Genomic DNA, 18,883 nt, shown 5'->3' on the forward strand with positions numbered 1-18,883 from the left:
AATAAACGTTGTTGTCTGTAATTTTGCTTGTCTCCAATATTTTTTTTTCAAAAACCTTCAGAGCTCTTTAGCGTTTGAGATTTATGGTTAGAACAGGCTTCCGTAGTCCTCATAGTGGAAGAATGGCCGGCTGGATGTGGCTCCGCTGTATTTTAGGGCCTCATTTGCAACGAATTCACCGGTCACCGGACCCGTCTCGACCCGAAGGCAGAGCGGGGAGGAGGGTAGGGATATCCATAATGTTTTGCATATAATTGAGTACAGCCGACTGCGTAAACTGAACAGTATTTCATCTGATAGCATTGATGTAGCTAGCGCTGCGTCCCGGAAGTGTCTGGTGTTTGTTATTGAAACCCTGCTGTCACTGCACTGTACAGCCGGGGTGGCAGTTTGTAAATGAATGAAATCACTGGCGCACATCTAAACGCGTTATCTTTTCTTGTTCAATTCCCTTCCATTTCACCGTCACAGTAACAGCCAGTCTAACTGTAACTTCAAACTGTTTCCCTCAATGACATTAACCTGGTTATGCTAACGCTAAGTGAGAGGCAGGTGAGAGTAAACTTTGCCAAGACGGGAAGAGAAATGATACATGCTGAACAGAAAACAAATAATAAGAATAAGCTTAAATGTTAACTTTAACAGAGCTACTGTATAGACGATGTGTTTTTGGATTATCTGTCACCCTGTCTCGTTAAGTATCTACAGTCAGCGCTACTAGCTAGCTAGCTAGCTAACGTTAGCTATCTCAACGGCAGACATTAGCGACAGTGCTCCTGATATGAACAACAATTTCTCCCACTCTTCGCAGGGATGGAACTACCAACCCAGGAGTGTGGAGAAACACACTGACAGCATCCTCGGCTGGGTCAGTATGGTTGTATGATTGATAATACTGTATGGAAAGAATTGAGAAGTTCTGTCAAGTAAAGTTTGTGTTTTCTCCTTCCAGGCTTCAGCACTGTGGTCTCTGTCCTACTACAGCTCTCCTCTTCTCCTCTGCTATCTGTACAGGAAAGGTAAGTTTGTGTTAATTATGTTTGGCGGGAAACACAGGGAGACTAATGTCTTCTCTACTATTTACTGCAGGTATGACCAGAGCTGAAATAATTAGAAATATTAGTCAATCAGCTGAAAATTAATCACAAAATGTTTTGATAAGTCACGTATCAAGAAATAACAACAAACATTCTCTCGTTCCACATCCTCCAATGTGAGGGTTTCTTGCTTTTCTCTATTGAATAACATGTTTATATATTTAATATGTTTGGATTTTGGACTGTTGGTTGGGCAGAACAAGACATTCAAAGATATAACATTTGGCTCTAGGAAACTGCGATAGACGTTTTTGATTATTTTCTGATGTTTAATAGACCAAAGGGTCAATCAGTTGATTAAGAAAATAGTCGTCAGATTAATTCAAAGTGAAAATAATTGTTCATTGTAGTCTAAGTTGTGACTAATCATATGAGTTGATGTTACAAAGAGGGGCAGATCTCGGCAAGAGCTGGGTGATAATTCAATATCATCACTTATTGAATTTCAGTAAAAATCGTGATGTTATCATGTTATCTCTCTACAAAATTCCATGTTCTGAGCAAGATGTTATTAAAACATTTTGTTTGATACATATGAAGTATTTGGTTTAATTTAATGTATAGCAGTAAATAGCTTTGAACATCAGTTTGATTAGTTTCTGTGTAATTTTGCATACATATTTATGATATATAAATATATAATGTATATTGGAAAATATTGAGATTAATATTATGATAATGATTTCAACCTCATCTCCCAGTCCTACTTCTGTGTAAACAATCCCAGCTTTGGGAGAATAGCAAATTTTCTCATGGTGTATAGTGCCTTTATACTCTTTAAATGTGACATTGACATGTTTCAGTAGAAGTCTTTCCCAGAAGGTTTGGCAGTGACATATGCCAAAATATGTATATATGTTTTTTCTGGATGACATTTCTGCCTCCATTAAAAATTGCCATTGGGGGGATGTTCTTGGGAACTGCTGTTCTCCTACAAGCAGGATTAATACAAAGTTAATCAACTGAATCATCCAGCAAGACTATGCATCAATAGAAATTAATTGCTTGAGGTTGTGTGGTACTTCTTAGTGTATAATTGAGCTTCTGATATTGATTTATGCATATGGTTGTAGGGTAGTTGTCAGACTGTGAATGTTTTTTATAGTGGTACCCGTTAATAAGGCTTAAGTCTGGCAGAGAAAGGGGGAGGGGGGCTATGTGGATGTCTGTGTCACTGTTGCTTTGTGTATTTTTAGGTTACATCTGCAGCAGTAAGCTGGCTCCAGTGAGTCAGTATGTGGGTACAGTGCTGGTGTGTCTTCTAGGAGTGGCCTGTCTCAGAGGTGAGGCTACAGATTTCAACTTACTGGCAGGCGATGACTAATTCAATTCATTCATCTTTAGATATCAAAAAGTATGCTGTATATGCCGTATGCCAATAAGATTTAATTAACATTGAGACAGTTGGACAAGGTCTACACCCACAAAGCATACTAAATGCACCCTTGAGGCTTTGCAGCAAAATGTTTTTTGTTTTTTTCTCATGTGCACTCCACTTACTGTATATCTCTTTCTTCCTGCCTCCCTTCCCTCTTTCCTTGTCTCCCCAAGGGTGGGGGAGATGGAAAAACTCAGAGTATCTTCAGTTTATCTCCATTCTTGAAGAAACCAAGAAGAATCACACACCAGCAAACAAGGTGAGGCCATGGCAACTTGGTACAAACACTGAACATCAGGATTTGCTATTGGTATTAGTAGTCCAATGTTCTGGGGAACAATGGGACAAAAGAATAATCACAATATGTTTGTAAGTTTCCATATTAATACATCAGAATTTAACTCAAGGAACTACTTCTTTTTTGTTTGTGCGTTCCTTGTAGAAAAAAGTGAGGTGCTATGACTTTGACTTCTCGTGCTGGCCTTCGGATTTCAGCTGGACAGAAGTCAGCAACCCGTAAGTTTTTGCTCTTATATTTTATTGCCATTTTAAAGGGCCATGTGTTCACTGCAGTTCTATTCCCACCAGGGTCAGTTCATTATAAATACATGCATTCAAAGCTCTATGAAGTACATTGGATAAAAGCATCCATTGAATGTCAAAATGCCTTGTGACTTATGCCTTATGCCTTATGCCTTGTGTTTTCTGTTCTTTGACTCAGGAAACTATCCAAGGCTGGAGTTTCTCTGCTAAAGCCAGAGCCCAGATTAAGAGGAGCAGCAGACAGTGTCCTCAACTCTGTGCGCACTCTACCATGCCACATCATCAGGTAAATGCAGTGTATGCGGCACGATTAAAAAATGAAGGCTCAGCCTGACTGTATCATGTCACATGTTTTCTTCCTCTCCAGTTTTCTTATTGCCCACTCATTTGGGAGGAGGATGCTGTACCCTGGCTCTGTAGGTTTACTACAGAAAGCCATGAGGCCCATGCTCCAGCAAGGCCAGGCTAGGTTAATAGAAGAGGTAAAGAAAACACACACACACACTCACTCACTCTCTGTCACTTAAAATAACTTTGCAAATAAGTACCATCATCTATCATCTCTGTCATTCTCTGTCAATTTCCATCAATTTTCTCACAGTTTGATGGCCAAAGAAACAAGCTTGTGGCCTGCGATGGTAATGAGATCGACACAATGTTTGTGGATCGAAGGCGAGATGGGGGACAGAATGGCCAGACTCTGGTAAATGTCTGCAATGATTTGTTGTTTCTGTGCGTCGGTCTTGTTCCAGGGTCCAACAAAAACTCGTGTCACATCAGTCACATTACAGTTGATTCTTGAAATGTATGAATTCTGCCACAGGTCATCTGCTGTGAGGGGAACGCAGGCTTCTATGAGGTGGGCTGCATGAACACCCCACTGGAGGGTGAGGAATACACTACTTCACACACAAGAATCAAGATAATTTATAAAGCTATTTACATTTTTTGTGGATAAGCATAGCCTGAAATTGCTGTATTTCTATTATAGTCTCTTGTGTTGATGTGCACTGTAGGTGGTTACTCTGTTCTGGGCTGGAACCACCCTGGCTTTGGAGGCAGTACGGTAAGCAGATTTGTCAGATTTGGTACTACATTTAATCCTTAAACCAGCATTAGTTTACAAGGTATGCCTGTGCTTCACATAGTCCTAACAGACAGCGCAGTGGAAAACAACGCCATGTTGAAATTCTGGTTTCAGTTGGGCAGTATTGCACAAGAGAACAAGTACACTCCCATGGTTGATATTATCAGTGGAGTGGAATAAAATATTTTAAAATCTGTTAACTCTTTGGCAGTGGATGGTTTCGTAGGTGGTTTGAGTGTTACTTTTATGTTTAATAATGCATGGATATTGCTTTTTTACTCGTATCTTTCTACCAGGGAGTGCCATTCCCCCAGAATGAGGCCAATGCCATGGATGTAGTGATCCAGTTTGCAATACACAAGCTGGGCTTCCAGCTCAGCGATACTATCATATATGCCTGGTCCATAGGAGGATTCACAGGTACACAAAGACAACAACAATACATGATGGGCACTTTTTTAATGCTATACATGTGAATCATGTTTTTTAGTCCTTCCTTGCTAGTTCTATTTATCCCTACTCTTCATCTTTTATCTTTCCATTTCCTTTATTAGCAAGTTGGGCAGTGATGTCATACCCAGAGATCCAATCATTAGTGTTGGACGCCTCCTTCGATGACCTCCTACCTCTGGCCCTCAAGGTCATGCCTGACAGCTGGAGTGAGTCTAGTGGTTAAAATCTTAATTGATTTCAGCAGATAGGTTTGTTTTAGCAACTGAAATATATGTGTTCTCTCTTAGGGCCGTTGGTACAACACACAGTTAGGCAGTACATGAACCTCAACAACGCTGAGCAGCTTCTCAAGTGAGTGGGAATGTCTATTTATAGTGACACTAATCATAAAAGTCAAAGTCTGCATCATTGAACATTACGCAACATATTGGAGTGTAATTGTTGGCGTAGCTCACAGTGATGTGGCTGATAATTAACACAACTCCTCCTCCAGATATCAGGGACCAGTCCTGCTGATCAGGAGAACCAGAGATGAGATCATCACCACAACGTGAGTCCCCACAGTTGATCTTGAAATGTGTAATATATAGTATAGCAGGTTTGCTTTCCATTGGGTTTACAAATGCATAATGTTAACAGGAAACATTTTGGTTGAAATAGGATGTTGATTGGGGGCATAACACTTGTGATACACATATTCAATACAAAATATTCAAGGACTCTCACATTATAGCAATATACCTTACACCATAGTTCATGCTCCAATGTAATTAACTCACGTTCACACCAGAAAATTACCCAGCACTTGAATCATTTGCTGTTTACAACACAGTAATTGTCAATGTGGTGAGGGTTAAGTGTCTCGCTAGTTGAGGCAGAAGTAGAAGCATCCACTTGACCTTGTCAGAAGACTGACACTATATGATATTAAGTTGTTCACTGTATTACAGGGGTCCAGAGGATGTCATGTCTAACAGAGGCAACGACCTCCTGCTCAAACTGCTACAATTCAGGTCAGTCTCCTGATTCTTAAACATGTAATTTCAGTATTCTCATTGCTGGAGGCGCTCAATGTATCTCGACTGTTGAGTGAGACATATATAAGTGGTGATGTCATTTGCCTAGGTACCCCAAAATAATGACAGATGAAGGGGTTAGAGTTGTCAGACAATGGCTGGGATCCTCCAATCACTTAGAAGAAGGTAAGGCTGCCCATGTGTTCACGCCACCATTTGACTGTGTTGGACACTTTAAATTGCCTTTTAAACTCTGCTTAACCTTTTAAGTTAAGTTTTTGTAAATTAAAATTAAACATATTGCATTAAACTGAAGAAAATGTCTATATTTACATTTAGGATTTGAACACTTGCGCAGTTATTTCTACTAATACCAGCACACTTTCTCTGCAGCATCTGTGTACAGTGGCTACGAGGTGGACGATGACTGGTGTGTGTCTGTGCTGCAGTCGTATCAAGCAGACAGAGATGTTTTGTTTCCATGGAGTGTTGGTAAGCCCCGGGGTCTTTCACATTTACAAGGCAAATTAACTTAAATTAACATATACAGCATGTATTACCTCACAGTACTTTCAAATGGTCTCACGCACTCTTAATGTTACCAGGTGAAGATATGACTCTAGAGGGAAGGCGGCAGCTGGCTCTTTTCTTGGTAAGGAGATAATCTATTGTTATCCATGCACTCAATCTCAGGATGTACAGTTGTTTCTCCTGTCTAGTTTAAAGGACAGCCACCTGTTGTCCTTATTTCATCTCTCCAAGTCTAATTTCCTTTTCTCCAATTGGCCCTTTTTTCTTTCTTGTTTAAGGGTGGCTTACCTTCCCCCTTCTCTCGCACTCCAAAAAAACCCATCACAGCTATTCACAGGCATCATTACCACTGAGGAACACTTTTCCGGTCGCCATAGTAACCAGCTCACCTGCGCTCTCAGGTTGACTGGTATAATATATTTCACTGCGCTCAGCTTATTGAAGTCATTTAACATCAAACAAGAGGAGTGCCATCAATTACAGCTAATGCTATGCTTTCCCTCCCTCGGTAATACCTTGGAATTAGGCTTTATTCACCTCCCGTGTAGACCCTTAAAGAGATGGGAGAGATTTGTATGGCACTGAGCCAGACAGACCAAAGCTAATATAATCAAGTTCTGCACTTTTTGTTCATTGCCCTCCCACACCTCTCATTCTTCCTCAATCCCTGATGTCTTTTCCCTCTCCCAGGCACGGAAGTACATGCGAAACTTTGAAACGACACACTGCACTCCCCTCCCCGCCTCGGAGTTCCACTCACCCTGGAGACTGTAAAGAAAGATGGATGGATGAGAGGAAATGAGCAGCGGAGGATTTGGATGGCCCGTGGTCAGAGCGTGTTCCTGGCATGGTGTGAATGTATTAGGGATTTTGTTCCAGATTCTTTTCAAGACATTTGTTATGTATAGTGTTGCTGTGGTGGCATCTGGAAGGATCTGGTCTATTATTGCCCCTCCCTTCTACCCCCACCCAAAAACCTGTATCTAACCTGTAAATATGGTACATCTTTTCTTTTAAGGTTAGTCGTTAATCATACTTTTTAGTTTTTGTCTCTTAAAAAAAAGGAAAAACGGATGCATTTCATGTGAATGCACGAGCCATCTCTCACTCCTTCCATTGTTCCCTCTTTGGCTGTGTTTGTAAAGAAGCAATTATAAGTAGAAACACTGTTACAATTTAAATAATATAAAATAATCTTAATGGTGTCAGAGGAATTTTAATCTTTAAAAATGCAGCCAAAAAAGCTTTTCAGGTTTATTTCTTTTGTGTCTTGATGAACAAAGCTGTATCTAAAATGATGCTCTTACATGTTCTATTAAATATGCTGAATAAAATATTTGACATAAGGGACTGAATTCATTTGTTCATTACTTGTTACAAGTGTTCAACAAATTGCACATATATACAGACTTAGATTAATAGATTACCTCAGAACAACACTGTCATAAGAGCTTTATTGAATTCCCTTCATACTATAATCAACTTGGAAAATGAATACACCAACATGAAAAAAGTGGAAATAAATCTTGTTTTACATAATGCTAAAGGGGAGAGTTACATCATTTTCCTGAAGTTGTCCATGGCTTCTTTTACTTTTTCAAGTTCAGTTTGGCTCTGTCGTAGCTGTGGAGAAAAGGAAGTAATTATTTACCAGTAATTCACATGTCTTACAAACCAAGAAACCTGCGAGTCAATTTATTTTTCCCACCTTCTCAGCATCCTGTTCCTGCACCTTCACTGGCACCTTCTCCTTGTAGTCACTCTTTGCCATCTTCTCTCTCAGTTTCTCCATCTGTTTTTCTAAGTCTCCCTTCTTTGTCATCAGTTTAGCCACTTCCTTCTCCACATCAATGAGACCCTGGGGGAATTAAAGGTGAAGTGACGATAAGGACAACAGTTGTAAATTAAGATCGTTATTTCGGGTCAGTAAAGGAGGGACGGGGGAAACACTAAGCTCAAATTCAAGTGGAGGAGATCTAGTTGAAATAGTATTCCTAGCCTATTTACCTGTCTTGATTACAAGTAGGTGAGGTGCATTCATGCTCTCAGACTATTCAGTTAATCATGTAACTTGTCAAAACAGAACCAGTGAATTTAACTGATTTGCAAATGTAAGAACAAGTAAATTATGGTAAACATTACCCCATTTTGTGCCTAAGGAAACTCCAACAAACGCAGAACGAATGCATTTGCACATCAGAAGAGGAAGAGGGATGGACAAAACTGAACAAAATTGAAAAGACTATCAGCTCTCACCTTGAGCACAAGGTTGACAGTACATCTGTCAGAGGCGATAGCCACAGCACAACCTTCTGGGACAGGCTGGTTGGCAGTCAGAGGGATGATGGCCTGAGAATAAGACAAGGTCTGAATCTGCAGACTGTACTTCTGCACCAGCGACACAGTTGCAGAGTCTATGCACTGGAGGTAACCTGGGAGAGAAAATGAGTAAATTGAACAAGTTTAGGCATCATAAAAGATAACTTGTTGACTAGATACATTCAGGATTTAATGCAGCTTGTGGTTGAAACAATTAGTGTGAACAGAAACAGATTGTTGTTTATGTGCATTTACATGTACAACTGGCTTAATGGAAATTCAGGTATTTGTCAACCTGGGTAATATTCTTTTACTACTGCCAAGTCCTGCATTCAAATCCTACTTAAGTAAATGCACATAAGTATTATCAACAAAATGTACTTAAAGTGTCAAAAGGTAAAAGTAAGCAATCATAGGATACATGTAATAATACTAATTCATATATATATATACACATATATATATATATACATATATGTATACATATATGTATATATATACATATATGTATACATATATGTATATATATACATATATGTATATATATATATATATATACACATATATGTATATATATATACACATATATGTATATATATACACATATATATATACACACATATATGTATATATATACACATATATATATATACACATATATGTATATATATATATATATATACACACATATATATATATACATATATAGTAATAAAGTGAATTCAAAAAGAGCAGTTGTCAGAGTTTCGAACCACAGAATGAAGTTACACTCAAGCTTTATGGACAGATCAATGACAGACAAAAGCATCCCTGGCTGTCTTATCCCTCCTCTTTCCTCGAGAGACAGAGTTTTCTAATTATCGCTGTGAGAGAGAGAAAATATTGAAGCTTCACAGAGGAAGAAGAGAGGATGCTTGGAATAAAGGCCCACCATGCCAAAGGTCAAACTGACCTGCACACAGACAGGAGAAAAAGAGCCACAATCCTGTACTGTGAATGTATGAAATATAAAAATAGGAATAATATAAGCAATAAATATGGAACTTCCACCATATCATGTTGCTAGATTGTTAGTACTGATGCAATAACGTGTAAGCAGCATTTAATGTAATATAATAATAATAATAATAATAAATACCATTTTGTAGTTTAATTATTACAATACATCATATTTTATCATATCAAGCTAATCATATGTCTTGTATGTAAATTATTTATCATCAAAGTAACTAAATTACATTTTGAAGTAAAAAGTACAATATTTGCATCTGAAATTCAGTGAAGTAGAAGTATAAAGTAGCATAAAATGGAGATAATCATGTCAGGGAAAAGTACCTCAAAACTGTACTTAAGTACAGTACTTCAGTAAATGTACTATTTTCACCACCAATTATATTCATCAGGGCAATGAGTGTGAGGCTCCTGCAGTGTGTCAGTTTCCCTTTCTAAATGAGATGATGATGAGTAGTCGGCCTTAAACCAACATTTATTTCAGAGTAACTTTTATAATTTAGTTTGTGTGTGTCGTCTTACAGTCGGCTCTGGTCTTGGTCAGGTTGTAGTCGGCCCTCAGTGACCGGATCGTCTTGACCACAGTCATTATGAACTCCATGTCACGGTCGACCTCCTCACTGTGCCAGCAGAACTGCAACAAATCACAGAAAAACTTAGGGCTCACAAAGACAGAAGGAGAGCGTCAGCAAAAAATGAACTTCAGTAACTATTATTTATAATAAGTGATGTCCACCCTCTGACAATATGTGAGACTGTACATCAGTGAGTTTAACGGCTCTCATTCACCACTTCCTTATCTCACCTCCTCTGTGTCAGGGTAGGATGTGACACTGATGCTGGGGGGATCACTCTGAGGTCGTCGCCGTGGTAACCTCTGATAGAGTTCTTCAGAGACAAAGGGCATCACGGGAGACAGAAGGCGCAGACCGACATCTAAACAGGTGTAAAGGGTCTGTCTGCACACCAGAGCCTGTCTCTGGGTCGTGCTGTCTTCCTCGGCTTTACTGAACACTGGTTTCACACTTTCCTGGAGGACAAGAAGAGTGGGAGGAAAGAGATGAGGGAAAAGTAGTGGAATGGTCCCGAGTACACAGTCTTCTGCAAAATCATTCACCATTTACATGTCCTCACATAATCAATTTAATGAATGGACCTAGGCTGCTCAGCGGACTGAAAGTTCCTTACCAGGTAGACGTCACAGAGCTCGTACAGCCAGAAGTTGTAGATGGCGGTCGTGATTGCTGGGAAGTCGTAGGCCTTGAAGCCAGCGTCACAGAGACCAACAGCAGCACTCAGTCTCGACAGAATCCACCTGTCTGATACACTCTCCTCTCCACACAACTGAGAGGATTGAATGCATGTTCAGGTTCAGTAAACACGACTCCTGTACTGTGTACCTCCCAAATGTCAACGTGTACAAGTTTATGAATACAAAGCAGGGCAGCATATTTGCAAACTAAACCCCCAGAGAAATAATGGTAACAAGAACACAGTTGTACTAAACATTTACTTGGTTAAAATATGGCACTGGATGAATATAAATAAGTATGGAGCAGCCCTTGTTTATGCTCTCTGTCCTTCATGTTTTCTCCTGGTCTCACCTGGGCTTTCTCTGATGGTACAAAGTTGTCTCCCAGTGTCTTCATGGCGAACTTCACAGCGTTCCACAGTTTGTTGCAGAAGTGACGGTAACCCAGGATGCGGTTGACATCCAGGTTGATATCCCTACCTGGGAAACACACACATGAATAAATAATAATTTCAGTACATATTACTGACCTTGTACTGAGAGGATTGTAATGCAGTTTTTTCACAGTGTTTTGATGTATTTTATAAATTCAAGGCTGTGGGCCAATAGAGGCACAAGAGAGAAAGTAAGAAAAACAAACAAATGAGTTCACCTTGGCTAGTGTATGCACACAGGGCGAACCGGAGAGCATCTGTGCCACACTCTGGAATGCCATTTGGGTAGTCTGACTTCTGGCCCTGCTTTGCCTTCTCCACCTCCAGTGGATCCAAGTTGCTGTCCACCAACTGGACATGAAGACCCTAGAGGGTCGGGGGATAGAGAATTAGGAGGGATGTCACCATTTGAAAAGCAAAACAATTTGAGTTCAACAATTTTCTCTTTTCATCTTGAGAATGAGACACGGCTTGATGTTTTTTTGTTTGTTATTTTTAAACATATATGTATTGATTTTCTATTGATGTTTTAATTGTGCGGACAGGAAAGGACCTATAAAAAAAGGAAAACAAAGGGTAAAGTGCAGTTCACTAAAAGTCCTTCAGTGCCCTCTAGAGGACAGGTCTGTTCGTCTGACTGAGCACCCCCCCCCCCCCAGCTGGTAAAGAGATTGATGGCCTCAATAAAAGCTCATTGGAAGCAGAAAAGGCTGCTTAATAAAGCTTACATAAGAATATGGGCCTCAGGGGTGCAATGAGTGTGTGGCGACCATGTAAAAGACAAACCAAGACTATGTGTGACTGTGTATCTGAACATGCATCAAAGTGTGATTAGGCTTTACCTCCAGGGAGATCCCTGTAATGACATCCAGAGGGTCAATGACGTTGCCCAGAGATTTGCTCATCTTCCGTCCGTGGGCGTCCCTCACCACTGCATGCAGATAAACCTGTAAAAAAGCATCATCATTACTTAGTCACGTCCTGCTAGTAACACTAATGTTACATCCTGTTATGTTACATTTTGGGTTGTGGCAATCGTGATTGGTCTCACCTCTTTGAAGGGCAGCTTGCCAGTCAGTTTGAGGCCCATCATCACCATACGAGCAACCCAGAAGAACAGGATGTCATGGCCCGTCTCCAGCAAGGTGCCAGGGTAGAACACATTCAGGTCCTGGGTCTAAAAGGAAAACCACAAATAGCAATATTTATGATGGAAATACACAAACAACACTGTTTAAAAGGTCATATTTTATACAGAACACTATACCGCGACATGGGCGTGAACCAGTTCAATATATTACTAAAAGTAAAAAAGAGTAATTTATACGCTTGTCTTTATTACATAATTTGAAGTTTTAGAGCAGTGTTTCTACTGCAGAGGATAACTTTGCTATCTACTGCAAAAAAAGTCCTATTTGTGTCAGTAGAAAGGTGGTTGACCTCAGTCTTTTACCTCATTAGGCCATCCGAAGATGGAGAAAGGGAAAATGCCAGATGAGAACCAAGTGTCCAGAACATCCTCGTCTGAAACACAGGAACAAAAGTTATCTAATCTGCATGAATATGGAGTAGAATGAATTCAATTAGGTAAATCTGCGTATTAGCAAAACATGAACTGACTATCAACTAGAACAATCTACATTTTGTCATCATAATTGTATATACTATTATTTACATGACAGCTATATAAATACAATTGACTTGACTCGATTAGATAACCTTTACATTAATTGTGGTAATGCTAAATTAAAAACTGAAGTTTACCCTGTCTGAGGGTAATTTTATCCGCAGTCACATTGAAGCGTTTTGCTGCCTTCTCTCTGGCCTCTTCCTCCGATCTCCCACTCACCCAGTAATGACCGTCCATGTCCTGGAGGGAAATAAAAACAAGAAAAGGGTAAATAAATAAAGGAAACAGGCAAAGATAGGCACGCAAATAGCTTTTATCTATCATCTGAAAGCCTCTAGACCTTGACAGTGTCAGACATCTACTTACCTCTCCTGGTTTCACTGAGGGATCGTTGACGGTGACGAAGTAAGCAGGAATGCGGTGACCCCACCACAGCTGCCGAGAGATACACCAGTCCCTGAGAGGAAGATGGATGGATGGAATATGAAACAGAACTCACTACACACTGGATTGTTTGAAATAATCCATCTCTACAGCTGAAACAATTAGTCGTTTAATCAATTAACTGATTCACAGAAAATTAATTGCTAACTATTTTGATAATTAATCAACTATTAAAAAAAATATTTCAAGCAAAACTGCCATACATTCTCTGGTTCCAGGTTAAAATACAGGTATATGCATATATCAAAACAGTAGTCACTGTGATAACACTGTCTTCCATAAATAAATTGACCATAAAAAGCCAAACCACTCAGATCCATTTTGAAATATAAACAATATAAAACAGAAGAAATGCATTTAAAATAAAGAGATAATTACCTGATGTTGTCCATCCAGTTGAACCACGTCTTGAGGTGGTGATCAGGGATAATTTTGAGTTGTCCCTCTCTGACAGCATCTGCGGCCTGCTTGCCCATGTCTGTGCAGCTCACATACCACTGAGGCTTCAGCAGCGGCTCCACAATGTCCTTGGAACGACTGATAGGACAGATAAACAACGGGGCTTAAAGGATGATCCAGAATAGGTCTAAAACACAAATAACCTGTTTTGTTCTACTTCTGCACACACTTTACCTGCAGACTGGGACAACCATAGGGTTGTCTTTGATCTCTTTAAACTGGCCTCTGTCCTTGAGAGCCTGAAGCACTGCCTTCCTGGCCTCAAAACGCTTCATGCCCTGGAGGACAGACAGAATAGTTAAAAATGAAAAATTAGGAAATAAAACTCCTACACCAAGCAAACTATGAAGAAGCCTGACTTTTAGTGTCACAGTGGACATGCACACACTGCAGGGGGAAAGACGATAATGAGACACTATACCAGGAAGGGAGCAGGCACGTTAATGAGCAGGCCATTTTCATCCAAGATGTTGATGAAGGCCAGATTGTGTCTCTCTCCAACCTCGTAGTCATTATGGTCATGGGCTGGGGTGATTTTGACAGCGCCTGAACAGAAAATGGTGCAGGGGGACAAGGGGGACAGGAGGGGCAGAGAGAAGAAAAAAACAGCCATAATAAGGAAAGTGGCCTGGCTTAATGACTTGTTATGATTACTTATTCTCAGCACACTGCAGACCCACTGATAGGTTGTCTCTTCCTGTACCCATGCCTACCTGTTCCAAAGCTCATGTCCACAAAGTCATCGAAGACAATCGGCATCTTGCGGTCACAGAAGGGGTGCAGCACCATTTTTCCCTTCAGATGCTGATATCTGGAGTCAGCAGGGTGGACAGCTACAGCAGTGTCTCCCAGCATAGTCTCAATACGAGTTGTAGCGACAATTACCTCCTCGTCTAAGGAACAGAAGGAGAAAGAGAAATGTAAAGAACAGTATTACAGAAGTTACAGAAGGTGTCCTTGTTCAAAATATTCTGCTCGCTATGAGATCACATACCTGATCCATCCACTTTGTAGGCAAAGGACACCAGCACTCCAAACTCTACTTTGTCTTTGTAACCAGGCACAGGCAACAGAGTCCTGCCGGTGAGCTCCTTCTTATCCACCTGCAAACCAACCAGAAGATTTAGAGAACACAGCATGGCCAGTGCTGACAAATGTGTTGGGATCTGTCACCATCACAGCCTTATAACGTTAACAAAGCAGGGCTGGGTTTGAAAGTATTTGATAACATTTGTTATGAATGCCAAAATAACACTTTTTTTCCCAGTATAATCACATTTTCCTATGAAATACAATTTCTTCTACTTTCTTAAGGATTATTTTGGGGCATTTCGCCTTTAATTAGCAGTATGCAGTCGAGAGCCAGACAGGAGGGGGGGATGGGGGTGTGCAACAAATGTTCCCAGCTGGACTTGAACCAGGGACATTACTTATGTGGTACGCACCTTAGCCCCTAGGCCACCGTGATGCCCACAAAATCTAATTTCCCTTCTCAAACGCATCACTGTTTGATTTTGTCTCAACACAAACAGCCATACAAAGACACTGCCTGGAGGAAATACAGTACACGTGCAAAATTAGTGATTAAATCTGGAAATATCTGATCAAAGAATGCAGATATAAGAATCTAAACCAAGACAGCTTTCAGCGCTTCACAGTTTTCAATATATAATAATAAATTATAATACAATGCAAAAAGAATAGAAACAAGTAGAGCACATTTTTGCAACTTTTGTGATTTACAGGAAATGGCCTAGATCTTTATCACTCTAATGAGATGCATTCCTTTTCATTTAACAGAAATACTTGCCTCTATGTCAGAGATGGCAGAGTTGAGTGTGCAGGACCAATTGACCAGCCTCTTGCTCCTGTAGATCACTCCCTCTTCATGCATGCGGATAAAGGCCTCTTGGACTGCATAGGAAAGTTTCTGGACAGAAAAACAAGTATAGACATGAGAATGAGGAATATTTCTTCCGATTCTATTCAAATTAGTTCAGGGATTTCAGAAAACTCACGGGGTCCATAGTGAAGCAGGCTCTGTCCCAGTCCAGAGAGGAGCCCAGCTTCTTCAGCTGGTGGTAGATACGATCTCCCTTCCTGAAAAGGCAAAAGCGGCTAAGTTGTTACTGTGTCTTTATTCCAGTATTTATCCCAGTTCAAATCTCTCACATCTCCTCCTTTCTACTACTTCCTTCACTCACTCGTTCTTCCATTTCCAGACTTCCTGGATGAAGTTTTCCCTGCCCAGATCGTGACGGCTCATACCCCTCTCTCTCATCAGCTTTTTTTCCACCACCACCTGGGTGGCGATACCAGCGTGATCACAGCCCGGGTTCCACAAGGTGGTCTCACCTCGCATCCTGTGCCTGGACAGACAAGCACACCAATTCATACACATTCATAACAAGTGAGATTTAGACAGAAATCCCATGATGCAACAAAAGAATTTCAGGCAGTCATTACCATCTGGTCAGAGAATCCTGAATGGCGTTGGTGAGGGCGTGACCCAGGTGAAGTGATCCAGTCACATTAGGTGGAGGGATACACATCATGAAGATGCCACGAGGGTTCTGGTCACTGATACTCTTCCTCTGCATAAAGTTGTGATGGAGACGGATGTTATTGCAGGCTAAAATTATCAATAAACGTGTCATTTTCTGTTGCATGAATATAGCGTAAGGGGGAGGACTTCCTTACCCTGTACTCAGGCTTGAAGAATCCCTGCTTCTCCCACCATGGATACCAGGCAGCCTCCACATACTGAGGACTGTAGGAGTCAGGAAGCGGACTAATGACATCTGACACCAGAAGAGAAAGAGAGAACGGGCTGACATATGGACCAGAAGCTAATTGCGATAAAACTATAAATATTAGAGAGTATGCACTGATGTCAGTTTGTCACATAATAATATCCCCCTCACCACCACTAAAGACCATCAAAATGTGACAATGAGCGGTCTGTGGACACTAGAATGTGTTGTCAGGCATTTATGGGGACCTCGACCATGGGGAAGTAATATTACTCTGAACTGTCCAAACAATCATCAAGTATGGTGATATCACAAGTATCCCTCCTGTTACAAGAGAGAAGACACTCCCACACTGATCAATCACCTTTTTTCTCCCCAGGGGCAGTCGGGATGTTGTATGTGATCACTCCCAACTCCTTCTTTTCCGGTTTGGCCTTTTTCTAAAAGACAAAAATCACAACACATGTGATTTGATGACAAGTGATTTTAAACTATGCAAAAAAGCTATGTTGTTGATATAGGCCATATTTATGTTTTTCAAAGCGGCACCAATGTCTTTGGACATTGTATTTGTAGAAGTTACGTGTCCATACCTCTGTCGGTGGCTGCGTCTTTTTCTTCGCCTCCATGTCCTTCTTCTGCTGGAACTTTTCCAGCTTTTCTCTCTTCTTAGCTTCCTTCTTCAGTTGGGCTTCTGTCTTTGGTGGGCCTAAAGGAGGAAACACAAAAAAAATCATAATACTGTCCCCACAAACAGGAAATATTCATGAACGGTGGCACAGAACTTCCTGACCATTAGCTGTGGCATCGGCAGAATCAACAGCAGGACTGGCATTAGCAGCTTTAGCATTTGCAGCAGCATTTGTCTTCGGTGTGACTGGCACCATCTTCTCACAAAGAGTGATCTTTCCCAACACCTTCAGGAACTGTGGCTGATTTATGCAGGTCATGAACCACCTGGTAACATTGGTCAAGACCTTCCTGTCTGATGGCTCCAACACCTAAAAAGAAAAACTATAGTTGACCGATATATATTCATTACGGCACAGTCAAATGTTGACAGGAGGCAAACATGGCGGAGATTTCTCAGTACTAAATTGTTGAGATTATGAAAACATGCTGAGAGACAATCAGCTAAGTGGAAAAACCTGTTGCTGCGCAGTATACGTACATATTTAAAGGGTAGAAGAACAGCTGAAGCTACGGCCATATCAGCCAGGGTGATGCTCTCCCCCACCAAGAAGGTTCTCGGTTCCAGTGCCTGATTGAGAACCTTAAGAACACGCATCAACTCCGCACGGGAACTCTGCTGGAGCTGAGAGTGCACAACAAATCATTTGAGAATAAACCCTCACAAGAATAAATCACACACATGTCCAAGTAAGCATTTGGATACTCCTCTCACCTTCTTATCCACTCCCATCACCCCCATCAGAGGGAAGACCACAGCGCAGGACACCGGGGTGAGTTCATTGTCTGCAAAGCTGAGCCACTGCCACACCTGGCTCTGCTGCTTTGTATCTACACCAGCCCTCTTCCCCTGTAAGGCCAGGTACCAGGCCACAGCGCTGGCCCCACTCAGGAGGGAGTCACCTTCCCCAGCGCCCAGAAACAGGGTCGGTCTGGAGCGGGCATTCAGGGACGCAGGAGGGTCCTCTGTGAGGGTCCTCGGGCGGGAGGATGGACAAAACTCTGCAGCTATGAGAGCCAGAAGGCTCCTGAAGTCATCAGGGTGAGGGGACACGTAGAGAGTGGCCATCCCTGGTAGAGACACAGAAATTATGTACACTATGAACAAATTTTGACTGGTGTATATTTTCTTTTTGCTGTCAGTGAGTAACTTTGCAAAACAAGTATGCATGCCATTAAAAACATTCTTTATCTGCCTGACAATGGTGGAGTGGGTGTGTTCGCTGTTCACGTTAGTTCATCAGAGTCACTCCAAACTGACATCTACAGTAAGGTTAACAAGGAATGTAAGCTTTGTAAACAAACTGGTTTAAACGTATTTAAGAAAACAAGTTTTAGTACTCGTCGTTTCAAAGTGTCCGGTGCGATGGCTAAGTATCTGGTTAGCTAATTGTTTTACTTTCTGTAAAGCTGATCTCTGCCACCTGTCAAAAGCTGATGAAGTGTCATGCCAAACAGGCTAGTTAGCTTTAGCTAATCAGACAAACTAAAACTCGAGTTCTTGTAAGTGCATGCTGTGCTGGACGCGTGTTTACGCGCGTAGTCATTGCTTTAAACTCGTTTTAAATGTAGTGTTTAAAAAGCCAGTGGCTCGGTATTGAAAAAGTCTGTAAGAAGTTATCCATACCTTTGAAAGAAACAGAAAGAGACGTCAGCTTAAGTTAGCATACACAGCAGAGCCACATGAGTCCTCTCTGCCTCTCGTCTGATGCAACCAACGTGTTCCGGGTTTGATCCGCCGCTTCCGCAACAAAGCGGAAGTTTATAAAAAAAAAATTATTTTCTT

At 41.0% G+C, this 18,883-nt stretch overlaps 2 protein-coding genes across 2 annotated transcripts; one reads left to right on the top strand and one right to left on the bottom strand.

Annotated features, from left to right (window-relative positions):
• The first annotated feature begins 83 nt into the window (after positions 1–83).
• abhd16a (abhydrolase domain containing 16A, phospholipase) lies at positions 84–7,450 on the top strand. The gene is made up of 20 exons (XM_070911614.1): positions 84–224; positions 812–868; positions 953–1,019; positions 2,294–2,380; positions 2,649–2,734; positions 2,918–2,991; positions 3,197–3,304; positions 3,386–3,500; positions 3,620–3,721; positions 3,842–3,905; positions 4,035–4,084; positions 4,402–4,525; positions 4,660–4,764; positions 4,846–4,909; positions 5,052–5,108; positions 5,509–5,571; positions 5,684–5,760; positions 5,968–6,066; positions 6,180–6,226; positions 6,796–7,450. Exons 1-20 carry the CDS (start codon positions 84–86, stop codon positions 6,877–6,879), a joined length of 1,671 nt encoding a protein of 556 aa, XP_070767715.1. The 3' UTR covers positions 6,880–7,450.
• On the bottom strand, positions 7,321–18,779 carry vars1 (valyl-tRNA synthetase 1). The gene is made up of 29 exons (XM_070911613.1): positions 18,725–18,779; positions 17,813–18,168; positions 17,579–17,722; positions 17,201–17,408; positions 17,001–17,116; positions 16,772–16,847; positions 16,355–16,455; positions 16,121–16,248; positions 15,859–16,023; positions 15,673–15,754; positions 15,465–15,584; positions 14,649–14,757; positions 14,368–14,547; positions 14,076–14,200; positions 13,829–13,932; positions 13,574–13,732; positions 13,118–13,208; positions 12,886–12,991; positions 12,575–12,645; positions 12,173–12,298; positions 11,964–12,068; positions 11,340–11,487; positions 11,040–11,167; positions 10,624–10,779; positions 10,241–10,465; positions 9,958–10,069; positions 8,362–8,537; positions 7,814–7,963; positions 7,321–7,728 (listed from the first exon to the last, which is right to left on the bottom strand). Exons 2-29 carry the CDS (start codon positions 18,164–18,166, stop codon positions 7,660–7,662), a joined length of 3,834 nt encoding a protein of 1,277 aa, XP_070767714.1. The 5' UTR covers positions 18,167–18,168; positions 18,725–18,779; the 3' UTR covers positions 7,321–7,659.
• Between the last annotated feature and the right edge of the window lie 104 nt (positions 18,780–18,883).

The sequence above is a fragment of the Enoplosus armatus genome, chromosome 9 (assembly GCF_043641665.1).
Source record: "Enoplosus armatus isolate fEnoArm2 chromosome 9, fEnoArm2.hap1, whole genome shotgun sequence".
Taxonomy (NCBI): Eukaryota; Metazoa; Chordata; class Actinopteri; order Centrarchiformes; family Enoplosidae; genus Enoplosus; species Enoplosus armatus.

Coding starts and splice junctions, on each gene's coding strand:
- abhd16a (XM_070911614.1), top strand. CDS start 84: ATGGTTAGAACAGGCTTCCGTAGTCCTCATAGTGGAAGAATGGCCGGC. Junction 2,381..2,648: donor AGGAGTGGCCTGTCTCAGAG/GTGAGGCTACAG, acceptor TGTCTCCCCAAG/GGTGGGGGAGATGGAAAAAC. Junction 2,735..2,917: donor ATCACACACCAGCAAACAAG/GTGAGGCCATGG, acceptor CGTTCCTTGTAG/AAAAAAGTGAGGTGCTATGA.
- vars1 (XM_070911613.1), bottom strand. CDS start 18,166: ATGGCCACTCTCTACGTGTCCCCTCACCCTGATGACTTCAGGAGCCTT. Junction 15,585..15,672: donor CCTGCTTCACTATGGACCCC/GTGAGTTTTCTG, acceptor TTTTCTGTCCAG/AAACTTTCCTATGCAGTCCA. Junction 10,070..10,240: donor CCTACCCTGACACAGAGGAG/GTGAGATAAGGA, acceptor GATTTGTTGCAG/TTCTGCTGGCACAGTGAGGA.